The 13,267-nt window shown below is 42.9% G+C and overlaps 1 protein-coding gene across 3 annotated transcripts in view; it reads left to right on the top strand.

Annotated features, from left to right (window-relative positions):
* The window catches only part of Tmem131 (transmembrane protein 131), a 149,492-nt gene that overhangs the window by 96,988 nt on the left and 39,237 nt on the right, over window positions 1-13,267 (top strand). For all 3 annotated transcript variants that reach the window (XM_021159938.3, XM_021159947.3, XM_021159927.3), the window contains exons 6-11: window positions 1,265-1,381; window positions 2,398-2,520; window positions 5,081-5,161; window positions 8,136-8,286; window positions 8,382-8,438; window positions 9,490-9,551. In XM_021159938.3, the coding sequence (XP_021015597.1) occupies window positions 1,265-1,381; window positions 2,398-2,520; window positions 5,081-5,161; window positions 8,136-8,286; window positions 8,382-8,438; window positions 9,490-9,551 (591 nt within the window). The remainder of the gene's footprint in view (window positions 1-1,264; window positions 1,382-2,397; window positions 2,521-5,080; window positions 5,162-8,135; window positions 8,287-8,381; window positions 8,439-9,489; window positions 9,552-13,267) is intronic.

The following is a 13,267-nucleotide window of genomic DNA, read 5'->3' as shown; positions in this document are numbered from 1 at the left end:
TTTACTCTTTTTCTAGCTTCTCAAAGCAGAAATATAAATTGTTGGTTTAAGGCCTGTATGTTGAAAGTATGTAATGTTATAAATTTTCTTCTAACTATTGCTTTAACTACTCCCTGTATGTTTTAGTATGTTGTCTTTTCAGTTCAAATTGATTCCTACTATTTATGTTACCATGAGATGACTTAAATGGCCAGTGGATTATTTAGAATTTGTGTTCTGGGAAGTTTACCAGACTTCAGTTCATTCTTAAATTCAGGATCAGGTGTGAATTCCTTCTAGTGTTTATAACTCAAGGGGAGCTGTACTCCACTTGATAACCACACCCACCTCTAACAACTGTGGATGGGTTCTCTGTGTGCCTGGTATGATAGCCCTGTTGTCTTCGCGTTCTCTGCTGTGGTTGCCAGCGTTTACATGCCATCTCTATTTGGACCTGTTCACCATCCATTTTGTGTGATGGATTTAAGAAAAGTTAGGATTCCCCCCCCCCCCGCCCCCGCCCCCGCCCCCGGTTTTGTTGCTGATAATGTAGGAAGAATGTTTTTTCTAGCTTTCTTCAGCCAGAGTCTCAGTGCCATATGCTTTGAGCTATAGTTTGGGTAGCATTTTAGAGTTCTCACAATAGAAGCAGAATGAAAGAGATTGGTAGCTTTACACATCAAATGTCCTCAAGACTGTATTGCAGGCAAAGCCTTAATCTTGAATGTCATAGAATATCCTCCATTACTTTGTTGTAATAAAGTTTCCTTTTACCAATTACAATGACATTCTCAGTCTGCAGGAAATAATAGGAGTGACTTCCTTCTTTCCTAATTTAAGTTGCTGGGACATTTCATATTTCATATGGACAAATGGCAGAGGTCAGAGGATTGAGGCCCAGGCTTTCTGTTTTAGTACAGCACTACATCTATATAGAAAGCTTAGGCTCAGCCCTGAGCCTGTTTGTCTGTTCTTGGAGCTAACAGGGTATAATTAGGTCCTTTATTCCAGTCTAGTGACTTTTGAATGACCAGAGTCCAAGGGAGCTATCTGAGCAGAGCTTTAGGCTAGTAAAGGACAAAGATAGGTAATGAAGACATCTTTTATTATTTTCCGTTGTACAACAGTGTGGCTAACTTGAAGGTTAGATGTTTAAAAGGAAACAGCTAGTTTATAGAAAATGATTCTAAGATGTGTTTGTTTTGTAGAACTCTGGCTGTCTAATGTTAGCCAGTATGCTCTGACTGTTTTGTGATAATTTACTTTTCTTACTTTTCTTTTTCAGAAAATTCTTCCAGGAGGAAACACATCATTTGATGTAGTTTTTCTTGCAAGAGTAGTAGGAAATGTAGAAAATACTTTATTTATTAACACATCTAACCATGGGGTGTTCACTTACCAGGTAAGACCAGAACTTACGCTTCCTTTTCAGTACAGACATAACCAGCAAACCTGATAACCTTTAGGAGCTGCGGTGTGACCTCCAGGGGCAAATAGGAAATACAGGACATTAGATTTAGGGCACTTACACTTCCTGGACCTCAGGGGGTTGCATTTAACTTATTGCATTTGTTTGTTTGTTTGTAGTACCAGGAAATGCACTGAGGCCCTTGCATATTCTAGATGTACACTTTACCAGCTGGCTACCTTGTCCACTCAGTGACTAGACTAATGTAGAATGAAGGGCTTGGCTCTCCCAGGCACTAGTCTATAGTATCTGGCGGTTACTGTCAGGTTGTTAAGACGAGCTTCAGTGACTGCTGTACTCTAGTGTACTCTGTCCTTTCCCACAGCTGGTGCTCCTCCAAGTCTTTGTCCTAAATACACCTCATCTGTCTGCTACTCTTGGCCCTGCCCTTGCTCTTTCTCAAGTGTCACCTCTGCTACCTCTCACTGTTCCCCAACTCCTTCTCCTTCTGTGACTTTATAATCACAGCACATTTTATAAGAGTCTCTGCCTTTACCACATCTGCCCAGTACTAGAGTAAGTGCCATGGGCTTATTATTTACTGTGTTCACTACTGTGTCTGGGCTGTGCCTGGCATAGCATAGACAATAATATTTGTCACTTGAATAGTTGCCTTTCCCTGTTGGTCAGCCTAGGTGAGATGTTCCATGGGGGTTAACCTGAGCCTGGGCTCCATAGCTGAGCGTTGTCTGAGTCACGGCTCTATCCCTTACTAGTCGGATAGGTAAATTTCAGCTCCCTCTGTGCTTCTCTATGTGTAGTCCATGGTCTACTGAAGGGCTGTGCTAAAAGTCATCCAGAAGTCATTCTGGATGAAAGCAGATCTACGCATGTCACTTCAAGGGGTGGTTAGCATTGCTCACACCAAAATTAGATTGATAAGAGAGCTATAACTATGAAAATGCTAGTTTACAACGCAACTAAAGCTTTTTTCCCTCACTTTGAAACAGGTATTTGGTGTTGGTGTTCCAAATCCGTATCGATTAAGGCCATTTCTTGGGGCCAGAGTCCCCGTAAACAGCAGCTTTTCACCCATAATAAACATACACAATCCTCACAGTGAGCCTTTACAGGTGAGTTTCTGTCCTTTTCCAGAGGGTAACTTTAATCTTCATTTTGGTGGGAATTAGTGCCTAGCAAGAAATCTCAAGTCTGTCACAGTTGCTAAGACTATGTTAGAAAAAGTCCTAGGGTTTTCTAGGTGGGCTCAAGAGATGTTGGGCAGTCCACACTGTTTGCGTGTTACCCGTTTTCCTCAGTCTTTGTTGTGACCTAGTTATCGTCACTTTGAATTAATTTCTCTACTCCTTTCCCAGTTATTCCTTGTTTGTTTGCTAAAGGTGGAGCGTCATGCAGGCCTGGCACTTGCTGGACAGACGTGCTGCTGCTCAGCTGTGCCCAGCTGTGCCAAATGGCAGGTCACAGTACTCAGTGAGATAGAGCTCGAGCCAGCCTGCAGAGTGTGTGGCCTTCAGCAGACACAGAGGAGAGCAAGCAAGCAGAAACCCTTTTCTGCTTATCTTGGAGTTTAGATGTCCTACTGCTTTGTTCTCTCTCACTCCTTCCTGGGAGACTTTATGATAAAACAAGTATCAGTATCACAGTTCCCCTACTTTGCCCCACATTTACTAAAGTTAATACAATGTATCTATTCTTTGTTAGCACTAAAGTTCTCTGCTATTAAAGTTTCCCACCATCTTGCCCACTCTCTTTCTTAATGTTTACCTAAAAGAAAAGAAGGCAGGAGTCCATACCAAGTGTCCTCAGTCAGTACCTACTGCAGCTTCATGTCACCCAACACTGGCGAAGACATCACCAGTATGTTAGTGTAAGAGACTGTGATGTGAGACCAGGCAAGTTGGCACACACTTCTAATCTCAGTACTTGGATTGTGAGTTCAGACAACCTGTAGCAAGGCCATGTCGCAAATGAATAAAACAAAGCAAAGCAACCATAAAGAGAGAAAAGAAATGAATCTCAAGGTAATTACATTGAAAGAAAAAAAAACAAAACAAGCCAGACAGAGTACATACTATTTACTCTGTGTGTAGAAAACTCTAGAAGAGGGGCTGGGAAGGTGGCTCTGTAGATAAGAATGCTTGTTTTTCCAACATGAGGTCCTGAGTTCTAATCCCCGGCACCCACTGTAAGACTTTGGCATGGTAGAATTTACCTGTAATCCCAGCACTGGGGACATAAGGTCAAGCCAATTCTGACAGCTCACTAAGCAGCCAAATCTGAAAGAGCAGCAAGCTTCCAGCTCAGTGAGAAACTATCTCACAGCAATATGGCAACACAGGAAAATGCCCAGAGTCAAAGGAATATGCACTGCCTGAGAAGAGGGGGGCGGAGAGAATTTTGGAGCACTGGCTATATTTAATATCTACATTGCAGGGATGGCCTCACGCCTGTATACAAAGGTCAGCAATTCCCAAGTATGAATACTTGTCATTTATTGCACACTACGGATATTAATTCCAAAAAACATTGTAGGCACAAGCTTCAAAACTAAATATCTTTGTATTTCTGTTTTAACTGATACAAGTTAAGTGCACATATCTATGGACCACTCTGACATTTCAGTACATGTCTACAGGAGAAAATGAGTTCTGGGCAGTTGGCTTACCCATCACTTCCTATTCCTGTGTATTAAAAACACTCAACATCTTCTGTGATCTTTGAAATGGCCACTAACTGTTGTCAACTGTAGTTCCCTCCATCCCATAGACCATGAGACCTTGCTCCAGTCCAGCCTTGCAGAGTTGGTTGCACATTAGCCAGCCTCTCTCTCCAGCCCTCCTGTAGAAACCTTTTTTGGTATGTGTGCTATTGGGTTCAAACCCAGAGCTTTGCACATGCTAGGCATATACACTCTCAACTCAGAAACCAAGTGCTTTGATCTTTATTAGAATTGTACATGTATCTCAGAGTGTTTAATCTTCTCATGGCACTGTTATTGGATCCACCATTAGATCTAGCTGTGTGTAAAATTTATATGTACGTATACCTTTTTTGGTTTTGTTTTTCTGAAATGGCCTCATGTAGCCTAAGATGGCCACAGACTGTGCAGCGCAGATGGCCTTGAATTCAAGATTGCCTGAGCCTCCCAAGAGCTGAGAAGACAGGAGTGTGGCACTGCACCCAGCCTTAAACTTATATTTCTTTTTTTTTTAATTATTTATTTATTATATGTAAGTACACTGTAGCTGTCTTCAGACACACCAGAGGAGGGCATCAGATCTCATTACGGATGGTTGTGAGCCACCATATGGTTGCTGGGATTTGAACTCTGGACCTACGGAAGAGCAGTCGGGTGCTCTTACCCACTGAGCCATCTCACCAGCCCCAAACTTATATTTCTAAAACTTCATCATTTACACGTATCTTTATTTTTATTTATTTATTTTTAAAGGTGTTCTGTTGCTTCCTAAAACCTAGTTTCTGAAACTACATTGCTTCCAGGTTTACTTTCAGAGTTAACTTGAGTCAGTTGCTTCTGCAGATGAGCCATGGGAGCTAGTGCCTGCCCTAGTGTGTCTACTTCTACATCTGTCCAGCAAGATGTGAGAGTGCTGCGTCCTCACTTGAGCAAACTGCTCCTGATAAGACTGCCGTGTGCTTTCTTTGTCACAGGTTGTAGAGATGTACTCGAGTGGAGGCGACCTTCACCTAGAGCTCCCAACAGGTCAGCAAGGAGGCACCAGGAAGCTGTGGGTAAGTGGAAGCAGAGCTTGCTCGTGGGTGCTCCTGTGAAGTCCAGCATTTTCTTCTTCTTTTAAATGGTTCGCAGAAGACTTATTCCTGCCATTCATTGCATACATTAGGACAAGGTTCTGGGGCTCTGTGGCAAGAGGGCATCAAACCAACAAGAGGGTCTTTGATGGACAGCATGAAGATGAGTTGCAGGCGTACGGTGATGATGCAACACAAAGGGGAATTGATCTAACCTCCTCTTCAGATGCCTTTCAGTATGGAAGAAAGATGGCATCCTTACATAAAAGCTAATCTTGCTCATCTAGTTATTGTTTGAAATAAGACACTTTCAGAAAATGTGCCCCAAACTTTTGTTTAAAGAAAATACACATTAAAAACTATTTTAGGCTGTGAGACAGGAGGAACGACTAGAGAGATGGCTCAGTATTTAGGCGCACTGGCTCTCTAGCTGGAATTCAGTTCTCAGCACCCACGCGGTGGCTCTCAACCATCCTCAGCTCTACTTCCAAGGAATCCAGTGCCCTCTTCTGGCCTCATAGACACCTGGCAAGCATATGAGATGCACAGGCATGCAAGCAGACAAAACGCTGTACACATAAAATAAAAGTAAATAAATCTTTTTTAAAAATCAACCTAAAAACATACACACACACAAAGTATGATTCTCTATCATATGATCCTAACAATAAACAAGTCATTTTGAAATGGCTTGCTAACCATAATTACTTAAACTTGGCAGTGTATTAGAACATCCTTAGGTTCAACAGGGCTTACAATAGAAGGAGGAAAGGTGTATTGTATGATTTGACTCTAAAAGAAAGAAAACTCATTCTGTATACCATTGCTAAAAGAATCCTTTGAGAATCTTTTCATCTAGTATTTATTTTCAAAAGTGGAACTAGAAATATGTAGCCTAGAAATCTAGAAATCTGCTCTTCCAGAGGGCCCAAGGTCAGTTCTCAGCACCCACATGAGGTCCCGGGATCTGATAGCTCTGACGTCAGTGTGTATGTGCACTTCTGTGCACACACCCAGACATGCTCTGAGGCACTGAGAGGCGCAGATCCCTTTAGAACATGGATTCCAGGCTCCACAACTCCTACTGGGCTCTGCAGGAGTCCCTTTACACCCCATGCTTCCTGTTAGCTACATTTCTATCAGAGCACTGCAGGAGACGGTTACACAGTCACTTTACATCCGGTGCGCTATGTTACATATATTTATAGAAATTCACGGCAGGATCCAACTTGGAAACTTCGATACAAGTACAACCTTTTTGCTCAATTTTCTATTTTACAGGCTATTGACCTACTGTGTATTTACAACTGGGGGCTGTGAAATATGTCTTTGATCAAGCTTCCCTGTCATAGATTGTTCTCTTCCTTATGAAACTGATAGGCAGTGCCTAGAAAGTGTCTAAGTAAATCCACTTGGAAATAGCTGAGAACTATAATGAACCTGGCAGAGAGCTCCTAATCCCTAAGCGACTGCAAAATAATAACCGGTAATGATTCCTCAGGAGAGACGCCGTCTGCATCCTCATCCTAGCAGTGGGGGAGGGTGAATTTGGTCTAAGACACTGGGCAGTTTAAGCAGAGGTTGACTGAGCAAAGGCAGATTGGAGAGGGCCGTCCCACAGGGGACGTAGCAGCCTAATCAACTTGTGGGGTTCAAGCACATCTTGTGACTATTTATCTTATGACTATTTTGATTTAGCGTATTTGTGAGATAAAATGATCCTTTCCCCTCCCAGATCATAGCACATTTAGATTAGATTTTCCTGCCCCATAGGTAATTCTTCTCATGATGCTTTAGAAAGGCCCTGAAAGGGGGTGGAGGCCAAATACAGTAAAAATGACTTTCTAACAGAAGCAGGATCTTTTGAGGATGCAGACCTTCACTAGTGTGTGGGAAAGTGCCCTGCACCTTAATTTTTTTTTATGTAGTGAGAACATTATTTCAGCCACAAGGGAGTTTAACCACTAACAGTCTGTGGAACCATCGGGAGGTGCAGCAGCTCCAAGGCACAGCTGCAACCCCTGTGGTTATTCCATAACCGCTGCTCAGGTCCTACAGTTGATGTGTAGGTTTTATCATGAGAGCCAAGGCTTCCCAAGAGGTTGCAGGCTATGTAGACAGGACCAGAACTTTGGCTGTCTGTAGGCATCCTGGTGCCCAGCTCCACCATTCCTGTCTGTCTTCTGCCTGATGTCACCCTGCCCACTTCAGTGTACATCAGAAAGTCCCAGGGATTGAGACCCCTTCCTAGAGTTGGAAAACACATCTGGGTTTTCCCCAGAAGGCTTCCACTTACCAGTTTTCTATCTACTTTGTGTGTGTATGGGTGTTTTCATTTAGAAGTCTGAAAGTTTATGGGGTGGGTGGGTGGGTGGGTGTGTGTGTGTGGGTGTGTGTGTGTGTGTGTGTGTGTGTGTGCGCGCAATACACTTGAATACACTATGCAAAGTGTTAAGTTTTAAATGAGAGAAATCGGAGTCCAAAACCAACTGGTTATCATCTGGAGAACACTATGCGCTTCTGGAAAACACTGCCCTCTGATAGGGACATTTCTATTGGATAATTTCAGGACTGAATACACAACTAACCTGTTACAAAAACAAAACAACCAACTGATTTTCTAGACCAGTTAGGCTTTTAAGAGGTTTTTTTTTGCAGCTTATGGTTGTTTTCAGACCGTTGGCTTGATTTACTTGTCTTGACACAGCATACATCACCCATTCTAAAAAAAAGCTCTTTTTTTTTTTTTTTTTTTTTGTGTTGAAACATTCTCTGAGCTTAGAGGTTTTATGTGCTGTAGTCAGCAAAGCATATGTTTAATTGGTAATGTACTTTTTTTTTTTTGATAGGTGTATAAAATAGCAGTGCACCTTCAGTCTGTGTCATCTGATTGAATAAACAAGGTAGTTGTACAGCATTCCAGGCACTTGCTACATTATAGTCTATTTACTCACAGGAAATCCCTCCTTATGAAACCAAGGGAGTGATGAGAGCCAGCTTTTCCTCCAGAGAAGCAGATAATCACACAGCCTTCATACGGATAAAGACGAATGCATCAGACAGCACCGAGTTCATCATTCTCCCGGTTGAGGTTGAAGTTACAACAGGTCAGTGAGGGCTGAATGAGTGCAGGTTTGTTCTGTTTTCAGCACACCCTGTCCTGGCTGAGAGAGTGACCATTGTGCACTGTTTCTTCTCCCAGCTCCTGGAATCTACTCCTCAACTGAAATGTTAGATTTTGGAACACTTCGAACACAAGGTAAAGTAGCAGAAGCCTTTCTGGGTCTGGCTTAGTTACTTTTTGTTGCTGTGAAGAGACACCATGGCCAAGGCAACTTATTACAGAAAACACTTAATTTGGGGGCGGGGGAGTTGCTTAGAATCTTAACGGTTAATCCATGACCATCGTCATGGGAGCATGGCAGCAGGCAGACAGGCATGGTGCTTGAGGAGTAGCCAGGAGCACACATGTTACCTGCTAGTCGGAGATCAGAAGAGCCCACGCTGACAACAAGGCCACACCTCCTAATCCTTCAGAATAGCTCTACCTCTGGGGACATTCAAATGTCTGAGCCTGTGGGGGCCATTCTCATTCAGACCAGCATGAGCCCTAAAGTAATCCACTTGGGATTCAGTTCTGATGGCTCTGCTTGTAATTCAGCGTGAAAGTCATTTCTCAGTGGGTCATGTGATTTTGGTAGAAAGTGTTTTTGAGAAACCTTCCTCCCAGGTGAGAAAATAGGTTGAGGCAACATGAATCTTCAGGTAGAAAACTGAGTCAGAAAATAGTTTCTTTTTTTTTTTTTTTAAAGATTTATTATTATAAATAAGTACACTGTAGCTGTTTTCAGATGCACCAGAAGAGGGCATTAGATCTCATTATGGGTGGTGGTGAGCCACCATGTGGTTGCTGGGATTTGAACTCAGGACCTTTGGAAGAGCAGTCAGTACTCTTACCCAATGAGCCATCTCATCAGCCCCCAGAAAATAGTTTCTTAATCTAGTTCCTCACACATTCAATGTGATGAATAGTTTTATTTATCTTAAGCGATCAAAGAAAGAATTCTAATTATAAAATTATAAACAACCAAGCTAAGATTATTATTATTATTAAGGAAAAAGTACAAAATTTGAGATTGATTTTGTAATTTGTAATTAAGACTTACTTGTCCAGTATTAAAGGCCATATTTTTGAAATTTGATTTGCTTTTACTATGCTAATTTTGCATTGTATTTGATAAGGTAAAGATTCTAATTTGCTGTGAAAGCACACCTTTTAAAGAAACACTTCTTTTCTTCCATTTCAACAGATCTACCAAAGGTTTTAAATCTTCATTTACTAAATTCAGGAACAAAGGATGTACCGATAACAGTAAGTTTTTGAGTGTCAGCACACACACACACACATACACACACTCACACTGTGTGTGCATACACGTGCGCATGCGTTTATGTGATTTAACAGCAGGGTTAAGTCATTGCTCTGTATTGTGGTAACCTGTAGACTCTTGGTTGTATGTAGGATATGAGAATCCTGGTCTTCATTCATCTACTCATTCATTTAATAACTGTAAGCATCAGCTGTGCACTAGACTGCATCCTGAAGGTGGAGCTATGGGTCAGACTGCCCAAGTCCCCCTTACCGTTGAGCTCACTTTGAACCCAGACTTCTTTGGGTCCATCTAAGTGTGGTAAGGAAAGGATTAGCCGACTTACTCATTGTGCTGTCATGGTGCTCAGTCGTGGAGGTCACATGGGCATAATCACTGAGAACTGAGTTTTCTGAGAACCAAGGTTTGCTCTGTCTTGCTTTCTGTTTATATCAGCATCTCTCTCACATATTATAACAAGACTAGAGCCTGGCGTGTCTTTACAGAAGTCGGTTTCCTCCAGTTAGGCTGTGCTGAATGTTAACGTGTATTTTATTCATTTCTCTTCCAAGATCTATTCTCTCTTTAAACGCTGTGGTCCTTCCCAGTGTGTGATAGCAATCCAGGGAGCTCCAGGGAGTGATAGCAATCCAGGGAGCCATGCACAGAAGGCCCACATTCAGGCCCTCCTGTCATGACACCCATGTGCCTCAGATATCTTCAAAGGGAGGCTTGCATGAGCTTCCATGGTAGTTGATGAGTGGGAGCCATTTGTATCAGCTTGACATTTGCTCTAGTGAATGTATGCACAAAATATCCAGTTGCTATGTACTAACCAGTTTCCCCTCGCTTGTTGGCATGCTCTGACTGCTCAATATGTCTTGGAATCTTTTTTTTTAAAAAAAAAAAAAAACAAAAACCAAGGTCTCACACGTGGCTTTGAACTCACAGAGATCTACCTCAGCTTCCCAGGTACTGGGATTATAGGCATGCACACCACACCTGACATAATTACTGAGTGCTAGTTTGACCTGAATATCATGAGAAAAGACTAAACATGTATTAAGAACAGATGCAAGCTGCTTTTCCTGGGAATCTTGTCATACTTTCCCATTTCTTAGCCATCTTTGAATTAGCAGTAGTCAGTAACTAGTACTAAAGTGGTGAGAATAAATAAGTTCATTACAAGGCAGTGATTTTGAATAATGTTTTCATCCTAAGTTACCAGAATGAACTTTTAAGTATTTTTTTTTTTTTTTTTTTTTTTTTTTGTGGTTTTTTGAGACAGGGTTTCTCTGTGTAGCTCTGGCTGTCCTGGAACTCACTTTGTAGACCAAGCTGGCCTCGAACTCAGAAATCCGCCTGCCTCTGCCTCCCGAGTGCTGGGATTAAAGGCGTGCGCCACCACGCCCGGCTAACTTTTAAGTATTTTATTGTGATTTTTTTTGTTTGTTATTTATTTATTTGTTATTTCCTTAGACAAATGAGTTTTACCTGATGATTCAGGTTTATTTTTAAGAGTGCACAGTTCAGACTCCTTGTGTAAAGTGGCTCACCAACTTTACATTTGTTCACTATTAGTGCAGTATGTTTTGCCGTGATAACTCTGAATGTAAATTCTCTCTCTCATTTGGCAATGCTTAAAGGATTGCATTGGAAGTGAGAGAATCATTTTTTTCAACATGTATTTTAAGATCTTCCTGCTTATAACAACTGTATCTCAGCAAAAAACATGACTTGTTCTCTCTGGTACGGTTTTGCAAGGCTGCTACCACAGAGAGCATGCTACGGTGGTCCCTCAGGAACCACTGCAGCAAGTGAGCATGTCTGGACATGGCCGTGCTTCCATTGCTGCTGTCTCACAAGGTAGACAGTGAAGAAAAGCTCTCTGAGGCCTCAGCTCACAAGGCTAGCTCTCTAGCAAACAGATAACAGTCGCTGAGCTCCTTAGACAGATAATACCCTAGAGAAATTCTCACAGGTGGAGAAGTGAGCCTGAGTGTGGGCACGAGCGGCTGGGGCTCCAGCTGCACCCCTGCTGACTGCCTGCCATGTGTGCTCCAAGGCTTCCCTTGCTTGGGTGGTAAAATCGCGCAATAAAAGCAAACGAAACTTCCTTCCATTTGCAGCTTAGCTCACAGTTCTAGCAGTTCTTTGTTTACTCTCAAAAATACATACATATCCTTGAGGGGATGGAGAGATCTGTTTTAGACGGTAGCTAATAACAGTAAGCTTATTGATAAGTAAGGAATTGCTGTGAGCAGATCTTCTGGTTCCCAGCCCCAGTCTTCAGGGCACAGTGAAGCAGATGAAAAGCTCATGCTGGGAAAGCAGAGGTGCAAGTATTCTAGCAGTGCTTCTGCGGGAGGGAGCCGGCCTTAGGGTGCCCCAGCCTGTGAGGTCTTGCTAGCCCCCAGGGCTAATGGCAGTGCGTGGGAGAGTGAGCTGCCCTAGCAGGCCCTGGAGTTACTTTAATCTTCTTAGTTCCAGGCTGCAGGCCAGTGTCCTTTTTCATATTCTTCTCACTTCTATTGTGACTTCAGGGGACTCACATTTGATGCTCAGTCTGGGAAGAGTTCTCCTTTATAAGGATCAGCCCTAGACTGGGGAGGAATGTAGTGCCCTGCTGGCCCTGAAGCAGGCATGAGCTTCACAGGTGGAGGGTTGTCCTTGGGGGGAAATAGTGGGCTTTGATGTCAAGTTCACACAGCCCCAATGATTTGATAAATACTTAGAATTAAGGTTACTGTGCAATTTGTATACCAGGATGTCAGACAAGTGGCCCTGTACCAAGTCAGGAGCCTGGCTTCAGTCCTCTCGGTACCCAACTGTTGAAACATTGCGTTATACTCTGAGGCTTTCTTTATTAGAACAGTGTGGGTAGAATTGATATCTTTGAATTCTTTCAGTTAAAATGATTTGTATCATTGAGGATAATTTTAAAAAATAACTAGACCTTATAAAGTGTTCAATTTAAATATACACTAAAAATACACCATTTAGTGGGGTTTTTGTTTGTTTGTTTGTCTTAACTTTAAGTTTGTGTGGATAGACCTGACTTCCTAAGTTGTAAGCATCCGAGCCTCACTTCCAAGTTCAGTGCCTCTGTAGTGAGCCTCAGTCCCTAGTGCTCACTAGAGTGCAGCCTTGCCCTTTGACTCTGTAGTGAGCCTCAGTCCCTAGTGCTCACTAGAGTGCAGCCTTGCCCTTTGACTCTGTAGTGAGCCTCAGTCCCTAGTGCTCACTAGAGTGCAGCCTTGCCCTTTGACTCTGTAGTGAGCCTCAGTCCCTAGTGCTCACTAGAGTGCAGCCTTGCCCTTTGACTCTGTAGTGAGCCTCAGTCCCTAGTGCTCACTAGAGTGCAGCCTTGCCCTTTGACTCTGTAGTGAGCCTCAGTCCCTAGTGCTCACTAGAGTGCAGCCTTGCCCTTTGACTCTGTAGTGAGCCTCAGTCCCTAGTGCTCACTAGAGTGCAGCCTTGCCCTTTGACTCTGTAGTGAGCCTCAGTCCCTAGTGCTCACTAGAGTGCAGCCTTGCCCTTTGACTCTGTAGTGAGCCTCAGTCCCTAGTGCTCACTAGAGTGCAGCCTTGCCCTTTGACTCTGTAGTGAGCCTCAGTCCCTAGTGCTCACTAGAGTGCAGCCTTGCCCTTTGACTCTGTAGTGAGCCTCAGTCCCTAGTGCTCACTAGAGTGCAGCCTTGCCCTTTGACTCTGTAGTG

The sequence above is a fragment of the Mus caroli genome, unplaced genomic scaffold, assembly GCF_978045245.1.
Source record: "Mus caroli unplaced genomic scaffold, Mus_caroli_1 scaffold_1, whole genome shotgun sequence".
NCBI lineage: Eukaryota > Metazoa > Chordata > Mammalia > Rodentia > Muridae > Mus > Mus caroli.
The sequence above is the reverse complement of the archived record's forward strand: the minus strand, read 5'-3'. Positions and strand labels throughout refer to the sequence as shown.